Source organism: Anomaloglossus baeobatrachus, chromosome 3, assembly GCF_048569485.1.
Source record: "Anomaloglossus baeobatrachus isolate aAnoBae1 chromosome 3, aAnoBae1.hap1, whole genome shotgun sequence".
Taxonomy (NCBI): Eukaryota; Metazoa; Chordata; class Amphibia; order Anura; family Aromobatidae; genus Anomaloglossus; species Anomaloglossus baeobatrachus.
In genome coordinates, this window is record NC_134355.1 from 559,435,000 (window position 1) to 559,456,243 (window position 21,244).

General features: G+C 47.6%; 2 protein-coding genes across 2 annotated transcripts in view; one reads left to right on the top strand and one right to left on the bottom strand.

The window, feature by feature from the left end:
* STK25 (serine/threonine kinase 25) overlaps window positions 1-5,731 on the top strand; it is a 52,619-nt gene extending 46,888 nt beyond the window's left edge. Inside the window, exons 9-11 of the mRNA XM_075340855.1 lie at window positions 1,625-1,696; window positions 3,369-3,499; window positions 5,515-5,731. Of these exons, the coding sequence (XP_075196970.1) occupies window positions 1,625-1,696; window positions 3,369-3,499; window positions 5,515-5,533 (222 nt within the window). The 3' untranslated portion in view covers window positions 5,534-5,731. The remainder of the gene's footprint in view (window positions 1-1,624; window positions 1,697-3,368; window positions 3,500-5,514) is intronic.
* A 1,765-nt stretch (window positions 5,732-7,496) lies between these two features.
* The window catches only part of FARP2 (FERM, ARH/RhoGEF and pleckstrin domain protein 2), a 196,411-nt gene continuing 182,663 nt past the window's right edge, over window positions 7,497-21,244 (bottom strand). The window contains exons 26-28 of the mRNA XM_075340858.1: window positions 19,529-19,636; window positions 9,129-9,280; window positions 7,497-7,898 (exon numbers count right to left, since the gene is read on the bottom strand). Of these exons, the coding sequence (XP_075196973.1) occupies window positions 7,808-7,898; window positions 9,129-9,280; window positions 19,529-19,636 (351 nt within the window). The 3' untranslated portion in view covers window positions 7,497-7,807. The remainder of the gene's footprint in view (window positions 7,899-9,128; window positions 9,281-19,528; window positions 19,637-21,244) is intronic.

Consider the following 21,244-nt stretch of genomic DNA (forward strand, 5'->3'; position numbering starts at 1 on the left):
GGATATCTCCAGATGTCATTGCCACCATGAGACAGGCCAGGAAACCAACGTCCGCCAAGATCTATCACAGGACTTGGAGGATCTTCTTATCCTGGTGCTCTGATCAGGGTTTTACTCCCTGGCCGTTTGCCTTGCTCACTTTTCTTTCTTTCCTTCAATCCGGAATGGACAAGGGCTTGTCTCTCGGCTCTCTCAAGGGACAAGTATCGGCGCTTTCCGGTCCCACCTTACAAGCGTCCGTTAACACCCTCGGATCTTAACAGGGTGCCGACGACTCTTCAGAAGCCACTTTTCGAGCCGATGCGGGATCTCTCTATCTCGCCTTTCGCAAAGGGTGGCCTTCCTAGTGGCAGTCACATCACTCAGAAGAGTGTCTCAGCTAGCAGCGCTGTCATGCAAAGCCCCCTTCCTGGTGTTTCACCAGGATAGGGTGGTTCTACGTCCGGTCCCGGACTTTCTCCCTAAGGTATCCCCGTTTCATCTCAATCAGGATATCGTCTTACCCGCTTTGGGTCCGCATCCAGTTCACCAATGTGAAAAGGATTTGCATATATTAGATCTGGTGAGAGCACTCCGGCTCTACATTTCTCGCACGGCGCCCCTGCGCCGGTCTGATGCGCTCTTGTCCTGATCGCGGGCCAGAGTAAGGGATTTCAGGTTTTCAAGTCAACCTTGGCTCGGTGGATCAAGGAACCGATTCTTGAAGCCTACCGTTCCTTTAGGCTTCCGATTCCTGCAGGGCTGAAGGCCCATTCTACCAGAGCCGTCGGTGTCCTGGGCATTGCGACACCAGGCTACGGCTCGGCAGGTGTGTCAGGCGGCTACCTGGTCGAGTCTGCACACTTTCACGAAACACTATCAGGTGCATGCCGATGATTCGGCAGATGCCAGCCTAGGTAGGCGACTCCTTCAGGCGGCAGTTGCCCACCTGTAAGAGGGGGCCGTTTTTTCGGCTCTTTTTATCGAGGTATTCTTTTACCCACCCAGGGATTGCTTTTGGACATCCCAATTGTCTGGGTCTCCCAATGGAGCGACAAAGAAGGGAATTTTGTTTACTTACCGTAAATTCCTTTTCTTCTAGCTCCTATTGGGAGACCCAGCACCCGCCCCTGTTCCCTTCGGGCTGTTGTTCTTTTGTGTACACAGGTTGTTCATGTTGAATTGTTCTGGGTTCATGGTTTCAGTTCTCCGAACATCCTTCGGATTGAATTTACCTTAGACCAATTTATAAGTTTCCTCCTTCCTGCTTTTGCACCAAAACTGAGGAGCCCGTGATGCACGGGGGGGTGTATAGGCAGAGGGGAGGGGTTTACACTTTTAAGTGTAATACTTTGTGTGGCCTCCGGAGGCAGAAGCTATACACCCAATTGTCTGGGTCTCCCAATAGGAGCTAGAAGAAAAGGAATTTACGGTAAGTAAACAAAATTCCCTTCTTTGATAATGACTGATCAATTCTGTCAGAGAAAGAAGCAGATTTGTCTTAAGCTATATTATAAAGTTCCTTACTTTCATGCGTACTATCGATTTCCAAAATAAAATAATTGTCGGTTACGCTTTAAGTATTGTTACTTGTTTAAGTATTTGTGATAAATTCAGAAGACTTAGATTTTGCTTGTCTTTGCAGCCAGCAGAAGCGATACAACGCTTGCCAAGATCCCACTGTTTATCGGCTCTTGTAGCTCCAGTTTTCCAGGAGGTGAGATACTATATGAAATGGGTAGCTAGTAACTGTGCCATCTACAGTTTGTGGCTCATTATTGGTTTAAGGCAAACCTAGGCGGCATGCTGCTTCAGTGATTCTTCATTATGTCCATACATACTGCGGCATTTTGGTGGATTGTGAGATGTATATTTTGCACCAAAAACTGGAACAAATTCCATCACATGTATGCAGGGCAACATTTCTGCAATGGTTCACTTTGGTGTCCTCAGATGGGATTTTAACAACATTTGGGTGTTTTTTTTAAGGAGTATTACCTATTTATTTTTTAAATGTTCACCCTTTATTTACATACCCTGCAGAGAGGGTTGGTACGGGTCCTCAGTAGTGATGAGTGTGTATACCTTTCCCGGTACTTGTAACGTGCAATCGGACGGGCTTGACTCTGGTACTGAGTTCAATGGAAGTCAATGGGGAATTTAAGCATTTTTCCGAAGATCCTCTGGAAAAATGCTCGAGTTCCCCGTTGACTTCCATTGTTCCTCAGTACACGAGTCAAGCCCGCATGGCTCGCTAATCAGTAGTCCCGAGTTCTTTAAAAAAAAATTCCGAGGTGCACTGTTCAGCAGGCAGAAGCGCTGGTTCCTGCGATGCATGTGCTCAGACTTTTTATTGAGTCTATATACTGCTTTGGGTATATGGACTTCTACAGGAGCTTAGCACTTCTTTGGCCGATTGAAATATGCTGCTCAATAGGCAGAAGACAGAAACTTAAAATAGGTTCTCCAATGCCAGAGACAAACAAGTGGAGACCATGTTGGTAATTTGTGGTTCCTGGATGGGAGCCCTGAGAACTGCCTCCTGGAATCTGAGGCTCTTCTTTTTATATTGGCCAGCCTTGGATCTCCAAGGATGACACCATGCTAGGCCAGCTAATCAAATGAAGAGGTGCAGATGCTTGGAGGTAGTAGGGCCTACCATCCAGTGGTCAGAAATTACAGACGTGGCCAATGGACATTGTCCTGTGAATCGATTTGCACCAACTCTAAGTACAACCGATTGCTTTCAATAGTCCGGTATAGTGCATTGTTCTACATGTGGGGCACTGGAGAAGAAAATGAATACTTGCTTCAAGGTTCCCCAACTAACTAAAGAGGATCGATAGCTTAACTTGGAGGGAACTGTATGGACAAAACAGGATTGTTCAAAGCAGACAACAGTTTTACACCTTAAATGTGAATAAAGCCAAGGTCCATGTGAGAGGCAATTGATTTGGCCAAAATTCTACTAGGATACTTTTCAATATTTCTGTTCCATAAACTCTGAAGCTGAATTTAGTTAGTTTGGATTTTTTTCTTCTTTCTTTGGAGCAGATTTAGGCTTCGACTACACAGACTCTTTGTAGCGCTACTGGCTGATATTAAATGACAACTGATTTCATACACCTTTTTCTGCAGCTTTGATACAGGTTCCCCCTGTGTTCTCTTCATGTCTGGAAAAGTAGTTGTATTTGATATAATAGTTGTATACGGCGTATATAAAACCCTGCCATCAGCTGCACTCTGCACATATTACATCAGTGGTACAACATCGGGTTTATTCACATTGCTGCATTTAGGTGGACTGAGAATTGTGGTAATTTCATGCTTGGCTGCAGTTGCTCCAGCTTAATTATATATAAATGTTTTTGCTATGTGTCCACATACAGCTGAGAGAGCAGCGCTGCGCTGGAGCATTCGGGTCCGTTCAGGAACTAGAGAACGCTTTTAGCTTAGCAGAAGAATCCAGTCCTGGAATCACAGACCAGCTCATTTCTCACTTGGTTCAGCGTGTGCAAAGGTAAAGCAATTATATATACTGTATAACATTAGCGCGGTCCATAGCTACTTCTATAAGTCACTCTTCACTTATTACAACACCTTACCATGGATTAGGGTTGCACCTAGAGTTATTATTATGAGGGGCGTGCTGGATAAATATTCAGTACTACTATTTGGTTAATCATAAGTAATTCTTTTGACATTTTGCCGTCACAAGAAGTGATTTGTCCCATTTTGGAGTTTGGATTCTGCCAATACCTGTTGACTGAAGTTGTATAGAGCCAGGTTAAAATGGCTGTCTCATAAAGACAACCTTTTAGGCCGGCTTCCCACGTCCAAAAAACACAGATTTTGCTTGCATCGCAACGCCTGATCTCACTGCCCTACAAACATGAGGCAGTTAGCTCCGGTCAGGACACCCGGTGGTCAGGCAGTGTTTTGTTTTGTGAGCACAGTCTTTGTTTTATGGTCAAATGGAATGAAGCAGTCACAAGAATTAGCTGATCACTGCAGGTCCGGTTTCTAAACTTCCCAGAAACTATAATCATCAGTCAAAGTTGTGTCAGCCATAAATTTTCCCTAAAATGTGAATGAGTTGTAATGGGAAGCTGTGTGCATTAACAATGGGCTAGTTCTTTCCCTATTTGGTCCACATTACACTGCTGACAGGTTCCCTTTACAGGGGTCTTCCCACAAACATTGTTATTATTCCAACATCTATTTATTAAGTTCCACAATTGGATGTGTTACAAAAATAATACATTTTTTTTTTTTTAGATAATCTTATATATACAGTATATCCCTGATGTGTACTGTGTAATGGCTGTGTCTGACCATACCGGGACATGGTCTGGTCATACCACATCTCCTGGGCAGGGGGGATGCAAAAGAATATACAGACAGTACAGCACAGGATCATAAATAATTGTTTCTTTGAGGTATAACATTTTTTTTAAAAAAAGGCAGGGAAATGTTTTATCTCACAAAAAGAGTTAGCTATATTCCCGTGCTGTCCTCTCTGTATACTCATTTGTGTCATCTCAACACCTCTGCCCAGCATCGCTCTGATCAGCGTAAGCGATCAGACACTGCAGTCATAAAAGTAAAATCAATATAAATGTAAAAAAAGTTTTAAATTAAAAAATCCATAAAAGTTCAAAACATCCCTCTTTTGCCCTATTGAGACTAAACAAATTTTATATAGATAGATATACAAGTTTAGTATCTCTGCCCGATCAAAGTATAAAATCAATTAATTCTGATCGGTAAAGGGCAGTGAGAAAGAAATTCAAAATTCCAAAATTGTTTTTTTTGGTCGCCACAACAAACACTGCATTAAAATACAATAACAGGTGATCAATACATCACATCTATGCAAAAATGGTATAATTAAAAACATTAGCTTAAGACCCCAAATTAAGCTTTCTTTGTCGCTCCATTGGGAGACCCAGACAATTGGGTGTATAGCTTCTGCCTCTGGAGGCCACACAAAGTATTACACTTTAAAAAGTGTAACCCCTCCTCCCCTCTGCCTATACACCCTCCCGTGGACCACGGGCTCCTCAGTTTTATGCTTTGTGTGGAAGGAGGCACACATCCACTCATGAATTCTCAGACTTATTTATGTCGTAAAAGTAAAACTAAACATGTTTGGTATGTATGAACTCGTACTGACCTGGTGGAATCATATTACCGGGTCAGTTTTACAATAGAGTGAACATGGTAAATAAAAAAGCAGAAAAACCATTGTGAAATTGCACTTTTTTTTTTGCAATTTCACCGTACTTGGAATTTTTTCCCCAGCTTTCATTATAATATGGGGCACATTGAATGGTGTCGTTCAAAGGTACAACTCTTCCCACAAAAAGCAAGCCCCATGTGGATATATTGAAGGAAAAATAAAAATATTATGGCTCTTGGAAGAAGGGGAGGGAACAAACGAAAAAAATAAATTGCGAGGTGTTGTAAAGGGGTTAAAATGAATGTTTGTGGGAAAACCCCTTCAAGGGTATGTTCACCTGTTTGTCTTTCTAGGTTCTCCTCTGCATCGTGAGCCACTACTTGGTGCTCCACACTTCCCCTCCTCGTATGTCACCCTGGACCAGGACAACACTGTGAACACTGTGCAGAACCACCATGGCATTACTTCAGTTGTATTATTCTTTATTTTATTGTAACATATAAAAATGTTTACCAATCTTTCTCATCAACACATACTGTAAAAAAGAATAAACTGACATTTCATACATAATCCACAATTTGTTATCTATTGTGAAATTGGGTTCATATTTAAAGTAGTCCCAGCCCTTTCTTTACAGCGTGGAGCTATGGCCATGAGGTTGTTCTAAATTATTTATTTTACACTAACGTGATCATTAGTGAGATGATGAGTATGAGTTTGGTAGTTGGCCACAGGGTTCATCCAACATTGAGCTATGTCTCCATGCACGAACCATGTAGGGTAACCGATAATATCTCTAAGGCCATGTGCCCACGGGACGCTCGTACCTGCGGATATATTCGCAGGTACGACCGCATGTTTCCCGCAGCTGCCCGCCGGCAGCCGCAGCTATTTTTAGCTGCGAGTTTCCAGCGGAATAGCTGCGGGAAACATGCGGAGATTCACGCGATTTACCTTCGGACATCCCGGCCTCTATCTCCATAGCGGAGGGCCGGGATCTCCGCAAGTAAATCCGCATGAATAATTGACATGCAGTTAGGTGCGGCTGAGGGATCTCTACAGGAGATTCCGCAGCGTGGACACAGACACTCCCCATGTCCCATAGGGTAACATGGGGAGTGCCTGTACATGCTAGAACCTGCGGATTTATCTGGAAAATCCAGAAAAATCCGCAGGTTTTCCGCGGCAAAATCCGCGGGTACAGAGTCCCGTGGGCACATAGCCTAAGGCTCTATATTTGCCACTATCCGGTGCCTCTGTGAGATGCCGAAATCTCCTAAAGGGATCCTCCTTGGGGATAATACCTCCATAATACCTTTTGCAGTACTGCACACTGATTTTTATTTTCTCACAAACTCCATATAAATTACAAGGTACATTATGAAGTCATAGCAAGCTAGCCGCACCATAGAAAAAAATGCAAATGATAAATCAGGCCCACAGTGTCCTAATTGTCTCCAGTCTGCAGAAACTGAAGAAGTTTTATCAAATATAGTTAGGAAGCTTGGTGCACCCTTCTTGTGGCACCAGTCCATCACGGACAGCGCTGGCTTCACTGGAGTGAGCACTGTGCAGAGAAACAGCAGCCGAACAAGCGCTGTCATTAACTAGTGGGGGAATGCAAAACTATTGGGCAGAACAGTGCACTGAGCCTCTTAGCCACACTGAGGGTGCACCTTATCAGATTTGTTAAAGCTCAGTTTCTGCAGACCAACCGAAGTGATTCAATTGAGAATGGTGTTTCCATATCATCCCCTAGAAGGCTACATACTTAGTTTGTATGGTCAGCCTGGACTGATAGGTTCCCTTTAAATACATACATTAGTATAGATTAGTGATGAGCAAGTACTACTATACTTGGGTGCTCGGTACTCGTAACAAGCAGTTGGATGTTTGGATGGGCGCGACTCAAGTACCTGAGTATAATGGAAGTCAATGGGGAACTTGAACATTTTTCCTGAAGAGTTATATTCAGTTACTCGAGTTGTGCCCGTCCTAGTGTCCAACTGCTCATTACGAGACCTGAGCATGGTAGTGTTCGCTCATCACTATTATAGATGTATCACTTGCATAGGTTGTGACCAATACTATGAAATCAGCTTGTCATTCAAGTAGAAACCAGTTTTACTAGCCACATGTTGTTTCTGTTACTGCCCACAAAATGGTATACATAGCGCTAGATCAGTGTTTCCCAAACTCCAGGCCTCATGGCCCCCAACAGGTCATGTTTTCAGGATTCCTTACTATTGAACAGGTGGTGGAATCATATCAAGGCATCACTTGTGCTATATTAAGGAAATCCTGAAAACATGACCTGTTGGGGGCCATGAGGCCTGGAGTTTGGGAACCACTGCGCTAGATTATAAAGTTGTATAATAAGCAATAGGGTTTTTACTTTATGGATTTTCAGGTTCCTGCTGTTTTCTCATTATGGATACTTTGAGATATGATTGCTTTGGTGTAGTGAAACTTAGGAAAGACAGTGTGACATGTGGCTTAAATGTAATCCTTCTGCTTTTAGTAATACCTGACCAGACTTTCTTCTAATTAGCCCCATTTCTGACACCATGCACATTCCATTCTTTGTAAATTGCCTGTTTATGTTCCTGTATATACATGTCCTCCATTAAAGCTGTAATTAGTTTGTCAAGGGGGTGAATCACCAATGATCCCATCCTCAGCTAAGTGTCCGATCTTCCCTGGAGAGCTCACTCCTCGCCTGATTACTTCCATCCACCTGGAGAGACAGAAGGAAAGAGACATTTTTTGCTAAATTACAGTGTGATTAAAGCATGTAGAGAAACATCAATGACTAACTCACACACACAATACACTCTAAGGCGTTGATGTGTTATTGAAAAAAAACAAGTATGGGACTAAAATTGTAATGTTGCTGAAAAATTCTTCACTGCTTTGTCATGACATATTTCTGGGAATGCCGGGTGACCCAGAGATTGGGACCAGCTTTCACATACTTCTAAATGTCAGATCTGCTGAAGCATAGACTTGATCTGGATTTTAGAAGTACAAAAAAAATTAAATAAAATGAATGCACCTTAAGTACCCTGTAGCTCGAGAAGAAAACCCTAGAGACCCATAGTAGAAAAGTATTATGATTCTAGCCACACAATTGGGCAAGTACAATAGTGGACATGCTTAGAATTAGAGTTATTACCATGTACAAGATCCTATCCCAATATGTAGTAAGTGTAATAATATTAGCAAATACCTCCAATTAGAAATGTAGTATAGTTCTCCTGATTGACTATGTCACTTACCTCATGTTCAGGGCATTGCAGGACCTTAGGTATCCATGGTTATGGTCACGAGCAACTGACTATATACATGGTTGTAACCATGGATAACTAAGGTCTTGCAATGCCCTGCACATGAGATAAGTGACATAGTCAATCAGGAGAACTATACTACATTTCTAATTGGAGGTATTTGTTAACATTATTGTTATCACACCTACTACATATTAGGATAGGGTCTTGGAGATGGGAATACCCCTTTAACTGTGAAACCTAACATGTCAGTCACTCTGTGCCCTTGAATACAGTTGGTAAAACTGCTGCTGCAAGGGAAATTGGAGATCCGGAGGAGGGCATCTATAGCCGGAGACCAGGCTAGTCTGTCTCCGCCCCTGGCTGGCTATTCCCAGCGCTACTGCAGGTCATTGACAGGTCTAGTCCTCTCTGGTGCATAGGGAGAGACCTGTCAATGACCTGCTAAAGCACTGGGGAGAGTTGGGCAGAGGCGATGCCAGATTAGACTGGTCTAAGGCTACGTCTTAAAAGTATATTTTCTCTGAAACGTCAGAGTTTCAGAGGTTGATTGATATACCTAGCTACAATTGTTTAATCAGGCAGAGATTTATGCTGCCCCCGTTTTGTGCATCACCGGACATGATCTCTTTAAAGTTCCTATAAAAGAATATAAGTAATGTCCATTTCAGTAGCCGTACCTCCTCCATGTATAATCACTGTCCGCTCTGAAGAAGTACACGTGGGATTTGAAATGCAGTTTGAAGACATGACGACAGGTGACGGGATCAGAGAAGGACGGGATACTGACTGTGTATCCCAACAGCGGCAATGAGGCGAGAGGAGCGTCTTCCTGAAAACACATTATCCATTACCTACAGCCTGTCTCGTCCATAGAAGCAGAATAAGGAAATGTTCACAACAGCAAATAATTGGTTTGTGTGCTATCGACAGTTTACCAAATAGGTTGCATAATAACAGCACACTGACTAATGTAAGTCAATGGGATAATTTACATTAATGGTTTTACACACTGACTTATTGCGTGTAAAAATTCACTGCATACTCTGCTTTGATAAGCTTTTCATATCAGACTTGCCTATTGTAAGTCAATGAGTACAGAAAAAAAAGGATCAAATAGGAGTTACCATCAGTATGAAATGCATTTTTCACAGATCCATTAGAATTATTAATAAAAAAAAAGTGTATTTGTCCTTTTAGTATGTATTAAATTGTTCATATGAAAAACATAAGCCGTAAAGCTGTACAAAATAGATATATGGATGTATACGGATGAAAAAAAGAGAATTTTGTTTACTTACCGTAAATTCTTTTTCTTATAGTTCCGACATGGGAGACCCAGACCATGGGTGTATAGCTACTGCCTCCGGAGGACACACAAAGTACTACACTTAAAACGTGTAGCTCCTCCCTCCGGGCAATATACACCCCCTGGATGACAATCTAACCAGTTCAGTGCAAAAGCTGAAGGAGGATATCCACCCATAAGTAGAGATAGAGTAAAACTCGGAAAAACCGGAACCTCTGTCTACAACAACAGCCGGTGAAACACACGGAACAAAAACTGCCAACAGGCAACAGGGAGGGTGCTGGGTCTCCCATGTCGGAACTATAAGAAAAAGAATTTACGGTAAGTAAACAAAATTCTCTTTCTTTGTCGCTCCTAATTGGGAGACCCAGACAATTGGGTGTATAGCTACTGCCTCCGGAGGCCACACAAAGCACTACACTTAAAAGTGTAAAGCCCCTCCCCTTCTGCCTATACACCCCCCGTGGGATCACGGGCTCCTCAGTTTTCATGCTTTGTGCAAAGGAGGTCAGACATCCACGCATAGCTCCACTGTTTAGTCAGCAGCAGCTGCTGACTATGTCGGATGGAAGAAAAGAGGGCCCATACTAGGGCCCCCAGCATGCTCCCTTCTCACCCCACTTTTGTCGGCGGTGTTTGTTAAGGTTGAGGTACCCATTGCGGGTACGGAGGCTGGAGCCCACATGCTGCTTCCTTCCCCATCCCCCTTAGGGCTCTGGGTGAAGTGGGATTTTACCGGTCTCCAGGCACTGAGACCGTGCTCCATCCACAGCCGCTGGGGAATCTGCTGGATATGGAGCTGAGTATCGTCAGGGACATGGCCCTGCTACGTCAAGGTACTCTGTGTCCCCGTACAGACCGCGCGCAGACACACTGCAGCATTGCTGGGTGTGTTAGTGCGCCGGGGACAACAGCGCTGCGCGCTTGTGCCACTACTCACTACAGCTCTGCTGAGTGAGTTAATGTATTGGGAACTGCCGCGCCGGCCGCTGCTGTCAGTTTACGCTGCGGCGCGGCTGGGACTTGTGGTGCGCCGGGGACTTCCGCGCTGGCCGTGCATATATGACGGCCGCGCTTATTACTCGAGTCCCCGGCTTTTGCGGCCTAGTTTCGCTTCGTTCCCGCCCCCAGGCCTGCCAGTCAGGGGAAGGGCGGGACGCTGTACAGAACATCAGCGCAGAGGGCTGGAGTCTACTTTACATACTCCAGCCCTCACACTGGACACAGTGGGACGCCAGTTTCCCGCACTTTGTCTGAGGCACGCCCACGGTCCGCCCCTCTTCACAGAACGCCGGCAGCCATTCCTGTGTGCAGTCTGAGCTGGAGAGGGGAGACAAGTTCTGGGAGACCCAGACACGGGATTCTGGCGACCACACACCCGCGTTTGAGCGGGCGGTAAGCGGCACCTCTGGTGCTGACCCCACTAGTGCCGAAGTGTACATTTGTATTTTTATGCTTGCATGCTATACATTGCACTGTACGGTCGCTGGTGATTCTTGGCTATATACCCTCCTAGATTGCTCAGAGGAGACAAGGCGTCCCGGCACAACAACAAGGTCCCGGCTTTCATGGCACGGTCTCACGATCACCGAGCTCTGGCGGCGGACGCCTTAGTTCAAGATTGGTCGCTGTTCCGGCTACCTTATGTGTTTCCACCTCTGGCACTGTTGCCCAGAGTGCTGCGCAAGATCAGGTCCGACTGCCGCCGCGCCATCCTCGTCGCTCCAGACTGGCCGAGGAGGTCGTGGTACCCGGATCTGTGGCACCTCACGGTAGGCCAACCGTGGGCACTACCAGACCGACCAGACTTGTTGTCCCAAGGGCCGTTTTTCCATCAGAATTCTGCGGCCCTGAACCTGACTGTGTGGCCATTGAGTCCTGGATCCTAGCGTCTTCAGGATTATCTCAAGAGGTCATTGCCACCATGAGACAGGCTAGAAAACCATCCTCCGCCAAGATCTACCACAGGACGTGGAAGATATTCTTATCTTGGTGCTCTGCTCAGGGAGTTTCTCCCTGGCCATTTGCATTGCCTACTCTTCTTTCTTTCCTACAATCCGGTTTGGATAAAGGTTTGTCGCTCGGCTCCCTTAAAGGACAAGTCTCAGCGCTATCTGTATTTTTTCAGAAACGCCTAGCACGACTTCCTCAGGTACGCACGTTCCTGCAAGGGGTTCGTCATATCGTCCCTCCTTACAAGCGGCCGTTAGAGCCCTGGGATCTGAACAGGGTTCTAATTGCTCTCCAGAAGCCGCCTTTCGAGCCTATGAGGGATGTTTCCCTTTCTCGCCTTTCACAGAAAGTGGCCTTTCTAGTAGCGGTCACGTCTCTTCGGAGAGTGTCCGAGCTAGCAGCGCTGTCATGCAAATCTCCCTTTCTGGTGTTTCACCAGGACAAGATGGTTCTGCGCCCGATTCCGGAGTTTCTCCCTAAGGTGGTATCCCCCTTTCATCTCAATCATCTCAATCAGGATATCGTCTTACCTTCTTTGTGTCCTCATCCAGTTCATCAATGTGAAAAGGATTTGCATTTGTTGGATCTGGTGAGAGCACTCAGAATCTACATTTCCCGCACGGCGCCTCTGCGCCGCTCGGATGCACTCTTTATCCTTGTCGCTGGTCAGCGTAAAGGGTCGCAAGCTTCCAAATCCACCCTGGCTCGGTGGATCAAGGAACCAATTCTTGAAGCCTACCGTTCTGCTGGGATTCCGGTTCCCTCAGGGCTGAAGGCCCATTCTACCAGAGCCGTGGGTGCGTCCTGGGCATTACGGCACCAGGCCACGGCTCAGCAGGTGTGCCAGGCGGCTACCTGATCGAGTCTGCACACTTTTACCAAGCATTATCAGGTGCATACCTACGCTTCGGCGGACGCCAGCCTAGGTAGACAAGTCCTTCAGGCGGTGGTTGCCCACCTGTAGGAAAGGGCTGTTTTTTCGGCCCTATCACGAGGTGTTATTTTACCCACCCAGGGACTGCTTTTGGACGTCCCAATTGTCTGGGTCTCCCAATTAGGAGCGACAAAGAAGAAGGGAATTTTGTTTACTTACCGTAAATTCCTTTTCTTCTAGCTCCAATTGGGAGACCCAGCACCCGCCCTGTTTTCTTAGGGATTTTTGTTTTTTCGGGTACACATGTTGTTCATGTTGAATGGTTTCAGTTCTCCGATGTTTCTTCGGATCGAATTTGTTTTTAAACCAGTTATTGGCTTTCCTCCTTCTTGCTTTTGCACTAAAACTGAGGAGCCCGTGATCCCACGGGGGGTGTATAGGCAGAAGGGGAGGGGCTTTACACTTTTGGGTGTAGTGCTTTGTGTTGCCTCCGGAGGCAGTAGCTATACACCCAATTGTCTGGGTCTCCCAATTGGAGCTAGAAGAAAAGGAATTTCCGGTAAGTAAACAAAATTCCCTTCTTTTCTTCATCGTTCCTTATGGGAGACCCAGACCATGGGACGTTTCAAAGCAGTCCATGGGTGGGAAATAAACCAAACTGAGAAGTAGGCAAAACCTAACTTCACAAATGGGCGACAGCCGCCTGAAGGATGCGTCTGCCCAAGCTCGCATCTGCCGAAGCATGAGCATGCACTTGGTCCAGTCTGCACACTTTTTCGAAGCACTACCAAGTGGCAGCCTGACAAACCTGCTGAGCCATAGCCTGGTGCCTGAAAGCCCAGGAGGCACCGACAGCTCTGGTCGAGTGTGCCTTAATCCCTGACGGAGGGGGCACCTGAGAACACTGGTAGGCATCGGCGATAGCCGACCTAATCCAACGAGCTAGGGTCGGTTTAGAAGCAGAGAGACCCTTGCGCTGACCCGTGGTTAGCACAAAAAGTGAGGTGCACCGCCTAAAAACGGCGGTGCGTGACACATAGATTCGGAGCGCCTGCACCAAATCCAAGGTGTGCAACGCCTTTTCAAAGCGATGCACAGGGGCCGGACAAAGAGAGGGCAATGAAATGTCCTGGTTAAGGTGGAAAGAAGACACCACCTTAGGGAGAAAGTCCGGAGTCGGACGAAGAACCACCTTGTCTTGGTGAAACACCAAAAAGGGGGATTCCGAAGAGAGCGCAGCCAAATCAGAAACTCTCCTGAGAGAAGTTATGGCTACTAGAAAAACAACTTTCTGTGAAAGTCTAAACAAGGGAACCTCCCTAAGAGGCTCAAAGGGGGGTTTCTGTAAGGCCGTGAGGACCAGATTAAGATCCCAGGGATCCAAAGGTCGCCGGTAAGGAGGAATGATGTGAGCTGCGCCCTGCATGAAGGTGCGCACCTGAGCCAGTCGGGCGATACGCCGCTGGAATAATACCGACAGAGCCGACACCTGTCCCTTGAGGGAATTGAGGGACAGTCCTAGCTGTAGACCAGACTGTAGAAAAGACAGGATGGTCGGCAAACAGAACGGCCAAGGAGCAAGGGCGGAAGATCCTCCAAGTCCTGTGATAAATCTTGGCCGAAGAAGACTTTCGAGCCTGAGTCATAGTGGAGATGACCTCAGAGGGAATACCTGAAGCCGTCAGGATCCAGGACTCAAGAGCCACGCCGTCAATCTGAGAGCCGCAGAATTCTGGCGGAAAAACGGACCTTGAGAGAGAAGGTCTGGGCGGTCTGGGAGATGCCACGGCACCTCTACGGACAGGCGGAGCAGGTCTGGGTACCAAGCTCGCTTGGGCCAGTCCGGAGCAATGATTATGACCCGACGGCCCTCCATTCTGATCTTGCGCAGAACCCTGGGCAAGAGAGCTAGAGGGGGAAACACGTAGGCCAGACGGAACTGGGACCAATCCTGAACCAGCGCGTCCGCTGCGAAGGCTTGAGGATCGTGGGAGCGAGCCACGTAAACCGGAACCTTGTTGTTGTGCCGGGATGCCATTAGATCCACTTCCGGAGTACCCCACTTGCGGCAGATTGACCTGAACACTGCCGGGTGCAGGGCCCACTCGCCGCTGTCCACGGTTTGACGGCTGAGTTAATCGGCCTCCCAGTTTTCTACGCCTGGGATGTGGACTGCTGATATGGTGGACTGGGAGTCCTCCGTCCACTGAAGGATTCGTTGAACCTCCAACATCGCCAGGCGGCTGCGAGTCCCGCCCTGGTGATTGATGTAGGCAACCGCTGTCGCGTTGTCCGACTGGACTCGAATGTGCCTGCCCGCCAACAGGTGGTGCAAGGCTAGGAGAGCTAGAAACACAGCTCTGATCTCCAGCACATTGATCGGGAGGGCTGATTCGGACAGAGTCCAAGTGCCCTGTGCTCGGTGATGGAGAAAAACTGCTCCCCAACCGGAGAGGCTGGCATCCGTGGTGAGAATCACCCAGGACGGAGTCAGGAAGGAGCGTCCCTGTGACAGAGAGAGGGGCCGAAGCCACCACTGAAGAGAGCTCCTGGTCTGTGGCGACAGAGCCACTAGCTTGTGCAGGGAAGAGGTCCGCTTGTTCCAACAGCGGAGAATGTCCAACTGCAGGGGACGCAGATGGAACTGTGCAAATGGAACCGCTTCCATTGACGCCACCATCTGACCCAGCACCTGCATGAGGTGTCTGATGGAATGACGGCGGTGCCTCAGTAGAGAGCGCACCGCTAGCTGAAGGGACTGCTGTTTGACTAAGGGCAACTTCACAAGTGCCGGCAGAGTCTCGAATTGCATCCCTAGGTACAGAAGTCCCTGGGTCGGGATCAGAGTGGACTTGGGCAGGTTGACAAGCCACCCGAACTGAACAAGCGTGGCGAGAGTGAGAGAGACACTCCGCTGGCAGTCTGCCCTGGATGAGGCCTTGACTAGAAGGTCGTCCAGGTAGGGGATTACTGCCAACCCCTGAAGATACAGGACCGCAACCACTGCTGCCATAACCTTGGTGAAAACACGAGGGGCCGTGGCTAACCCGAAGGGGAGAGCCACGAATTGGAAATGTTCCTCTCCGATTGCAAAGCGGAGCCAACGCTGGTGTGAAACCGCGATAGGCACGTGCAGATAGGCATCTCTGATGTCGATGGATGCCAGAAAATCTCCTTGGGTCATTGATGCAATGACCGATCTCAGAGATTCCATGCGAAAACGCCACACCTGAACATGCTTGTTGAGAAGCTTGAGATCCAGGATGGGCCGGAAGGAACCGTCCTTCTTGGGGACTAGAAAGAGGTTGGAGTAGAAGCCTCTGAACCGTTCCCGAGCGGGAACCGGAACAATAACACCGTTGGCCTGCAGGGATGCCACGGCCTGAAAGAAGGCGGCGGCTTTGGAGCGGGGGGGGGTGGACAGAAAAATTCTGTTTGGCGGGCTGGAAGAAAATTCTATCCTGTAGCCGTGGGAGATGATATCCCGCACCCACTGATCGGAGACGTGTTGAAACCACACGTCGCCAAAGTGGGAGAGCCTGCCACCGACTAAGGACGTTGCTGGCGCAGCCAGATAGTCAAGAGGGGGCTGCCTTAGTGGCAGCGGCTCCTCCGGACTTCTGAGGACGCGGCTTCGCGCGCCAGATGGGTTTACGATCCTTGGCTGCGGTAGTGGACGAGGCTGAGGGCTTAGAGGATGACCAGTTAGAGGAACGAAACCTCGATTGGTTCCTGCCCTGGACAGGTCTCTTGGCTTTAGCTTGTGGCAAGGAAGTACTCTTCCCTCCAGTAGCTTCCTTAATTATTTCATCCAGTTGTTCACCAAACAGCCGGGACCCAGCAAAAGGAAGGCCCGCAAGGTACTTCTTAGAAGAAGCGTCTGCTTTCCACTCCCGAAGCCACAAGATCCTGCGGATCGCGAGAGAGTTAGCGGAGGCCACCGCCGTGCGGTGAGAAGCCTCCAGAATGGCAGACATGGCGTAGGATGAAAAGGCCGAAGCCTGAGAAGTTAAGGCCTCCATCTCAGGCATAGAGTCCCTGGTGAGGGAATGTATCTCCGCCAGAGAGGCAGAAACTGCCTTAAGAGCCCACACTGCCGCAAAAGACGGGGAGAAGGAAGCTCCTGCCGCCTCATATACAGACTTGGCCAGAAGGTCAACCTGGCGGTCAGTGGGATCCTTAAGAGAGGTGCCATCGGCCACCGCTACAACTGTGCGGGCTGAGATTCTAGACACCGGAGGGTCTACCTTTGGGGACTGAGCCCACTCCTTCACCACGTCTGGTGGAAAGGGAAAAAGGTCATCATAACTACGCTTTGGGAAGCGTTTGTCAGGACAGGCCCTGGGTTTGGTGACAGTGGCCTGAAAACTGGAGTGGTTAAAAAACGTACTCCGAGCTCTCTTAGGTGAGGCAAACTGATGTATCTCTACCAGAGAGGTTTGTTCCTCTGGCACTGGTGGAGTGAGGTTCAGAACGGAGTTAATGGACGCAATCAAGTCACTAACATCCGCATCATCCTCAGACAAGGCAATGGGGTACCTAGAGCTAGCGTCTGAACCCACAGTAAAAGTATCCTCCTCGCCCTGCACCTCGGCCCGTGAATCAGAGCCGTGGGACGAGGAAGGAGAAGGGTCCCTACGTCTCCGTTCAGGAGGACGGGGTCCTAGAACATGCTCTGAGGGCTCTGCAGAGCTCGGAGCAGTAGAGGCGCTCTGTGAAGGGGGCTGATGCATGGTCAGCAGTGTCCGGGACAGTTGTCCCATAGAGTCGGCAAAAGACTGGGAAATAGCACTAGAAAAAGATGCTACCCAAGCCGGGGGATCAGACACCGGGGCTGGAGCGGCCGGAGGAACCCCTGAGGAGGCTCCAGGCTGAGGGACCACCATATTAGAGCAGGCATCACAATGTGGGTATGTGCTTGGCTCTGTCAGAATGAGCTTACATGCAGTGCATATAGCGTACATGTTTGCAGCCTTGCTCCGGGTGAGGTGGAAGCTCTGCAGCAAGAATACACTCCTGTAGAATGCCCTGAGAGTGTATAATAAAAAGCCCACAACCAGAGGTTGTGGCTTACCAGACCGCTCTCTGTGTGCCCTCCGGATTCCACAGCTCAGAGCCCCAGTGAAGCGTCAGCCTTCCTAAACAGCAGCAGCTGCAGCATCCAGCGCCGTCCAGTGTAAGAACGCTGAGAAAATGGCGCTGGAAGGAGGAGGGGGGCGGGTATTAGCCCAAGAGCGGGAAAACGGAGGGCCAGGAAGAGATACAGGGGAGGGAACATCTCCCCAGAGAGGAGTGCCCTCCCCTCTGCTGGCCGGCCGGTGGGTGGCGCCACGCTATGCATCTGTATGCATGACATGCAGAGAAGCCGAAACCGAAACTAGGCCCAAACTGAAGCCGGGGCCTAGATTTTAACATGCGGCCGACGGGCAGGCACCCCCGGCGCGGTTGTCCGGAAAAACACCGAGAACCGGCCGGAATTACAGTAAAAGACAAAAAACATACTCTCCCCTCAATAAAAGTACCCGGGACCCCTGAAAAACGTCTCAATACTTAGCTTTTGAGACGCAGGGCCATGTCCCTGAGGGAAGGTCAAACGCTCCGTCCAGCAGGAACCTGACAGGGCTGCGGATGGAGACCGGTCTCCTGCACAGCAGAGAGGACCGAGACGGCTCCCACTTCAAACCAGAGCCTGAAAAGGATGTTGAAGAAGCGCGGCATGTGAAGGCTCCAGCCTTGTAAAGTCAACCTTAACAGCACCGCCGACACAGTGGGGTGTGAAGGGACATGCCGGGAGTCCAGATTGGACCCGCTTTTCTTCCATATCTTTAAAAAAATAAAATCTTAAAAATGAAAAATCAGAGAATGCATGTGTGTGTACCTCCTGAAACACAAAGCATTGAACTGGTTAGATTGTCATCCAGGGGGTGTATATAGCCCGGAGGGAGGAGCTACACGTTTTAAGTGTAGTACTTTTTGTGTCCTCCGGAGGCAGTAGCTATACACCCATGGTCTGGGTCTCCCATAAGGAACGATGAAGAAATCGTGTATCTTTACTGGATGAAATACAGACAATTTTGCAAACGATCGTCTGAACCCGGCCGAATGCGGAAATACTAACAAGGTGGTAACATGATGAAAGAGGAGATGCACATGAACAGTCTGCTCACAATACAATTATATTTCTGATATTTACATAAATGGACACGTGATTACATGAAAATGCCTCTGCTAGGGTCTGTCATGTACTTTAAGGGTGCTTTACACGCTACGACATTGCTAGCGATTGCTAGCGATGTCGAGCGCGACAGCACCCGCCCCCGTCGTACAAGCGATATGTGGTGATCGCTGCCGTAGCGAACATTATCGCTACGGCAGCGTCACACGCACATACCGGTGCAGCAACGTCGCTGTGACCGCCGAACAATCCCTCCTTCAAGGGGGAGGTGCGTTCGGCATCACAGCGACGTCACTAAGCGGCCGGCCAATAGAAGCGGAGATGAGTGGGACATAACATCCCGCCAACCTCCTTTTTTCCGCATTGCCGGTGGAGGCAGGTAAGGAGATGTTCGTCGTTCCTGCGGGGTCATACATAGCGATGTATGCTGCCGCAGGAACGACGAACAACATCGCTACGTACGAGTCAACGATTTTTGTTGTTTGGACGACCTCTCCAAAACCAACGATTTTTGTCTCTTATGCGATCGTTTAAGGTCGCTCGTACATGTCACACGCTGCGATGTTGCTAACAGCGCCGGATGTGTGTCACAAACACCGTGACCCCGACGATAAATCGTTAGTGATATCGCAGCGTGTAAAGCCCCCTTAAGGATTCATATAATAGCCAAACCCATGTCCAGTCATCAAAATCAAATACCTTCATGGAGAACATAACATGATAATGAGCCCCTCGCACATAGAAATACTCTGCGACTTCATCTCTTTACCTGATGTGTTTTATAAAAGTAAAGGCAAAAATTAGTGAAGATCACCCAGAGCCGCTGCCAACCATTACTGTTCTTAAACTTCCGCAGCAAGTAACCGGAGAGCTGATTCTAGACAGGAGGAAACACATTCAATATTAATTCCAGGCAAGAAGGAGACACACTCTACAAATCCTTACATGGTCTCTGAAAAATCGTCAGTCAACTGTAAAGATTCGACATTTGATACCATTGGCCTATATAAATTACTGTAGATTAGCAGCAAGTCCCTGCAAAAATATCTTCAGCCACACTAAAAAAGTAGTGACTCTAAATTGCACCATCAGGTTTACAGCCTCTTGCTTTAGGTATCCAGATTGTATAAAATTCAGTCACAGTCCTAGAGTCTTGAAAATCTGCAAGATGGCTCCCCAAGTGCTAATCCGCCAAAAATGTTTTCCAATTTAACCCTAGAATGTATACCGGGGCCTCGCAGGCCTGCTAGGTCACTTGTTGTCTATAGTAGATTTCTATGGTTGCGCGTTCTAGGGTTAATTACATATCTGCACGCGGTTATTTTGCTGCAATATTTAGCATAAAGATTAAAATTTTAATGTTATGGTGAAGAATCAACAAGTGGGACACAATTGTGAAGTTGAACAAAATTTATTGCTTATTTTAAACTTTTTTAAAAAATAAATAACTGAAAATTGTGGCGTGCAATATTATTCAGCCCCTTTACTTTCAGTGCAGCAAACTCACTCCAGAAGTTCATTGAGGATCTCTGAATGATCCAATGTTGTCCTAAATGACTGATGATGATAAATATAAGCCACCTGTGTGTAATCAAGTCTCCCTATAAATGCACCTGCTCTGTGATAGTCTCATTGTTCTGTTTAAACCACAGATAGCATCATGAAGACCAAGGAACACAACAGGCAGGTCAGTGATACGGTTGTGGAGAAGTTTAAAGCCGGATTTGGTTACAAAAAGATTTCCAAAACTTTAAACATCCCAAAGAGCACTGTCCAAGTGATCATATTGAAATGGAAGGAGTATCCTACCACTGCAAAGCTACCAAGACCCGGCCATCCCTCAAAAATTTCATCTCAAACAAGAAGAAGACTGATCAGAGATGCAGCCAAGAGGCCCATGATGACTCTGGATGAACTGCAGAGATCTACAGCTGAGGTGAGAGAGTCTGCCCATTTTACAACAATCAGTCGTACACTGCACAAATCTGGCCTTTATGGAAGGAATAGTGGCAAGAAGACAGCCATTTCTCAAAGATATCCATAAAAGGTTTTGCTTAAAGTTAGCCACACACAAGCAACCTGGGAGACACACCAAACATGTGGAAGAAGGTGCTTTGGTCAGATGAAACCAAAATCGAACTTTTTGTGCACAATGCCAAAACGATATGTTTGGCGTAAAAGCAACACAGCTCATCACCCTGAACACACCATCCCCACTGTCAAACATGGTGGTGGCAGCATCATGGTTTGGGCCTGCTTTTCTTCAGCAGGGACAGGGAAGATGGTTAAAATTGATGGAAAGATGGATGCAGCCAAATACAGGACCATTCTTGAAGAAAACCTGTTGGAGTCTGCAAAAGACCTGAGACTGGGACAGAGATTTGTCTTCCAACAAGACAATTATCACAAACATAACGCCAAATCTACAATGGAATGGTTCACAAATAAACATATCCAGGTGTTAGAATGGCCAAGTCAAAGTCCA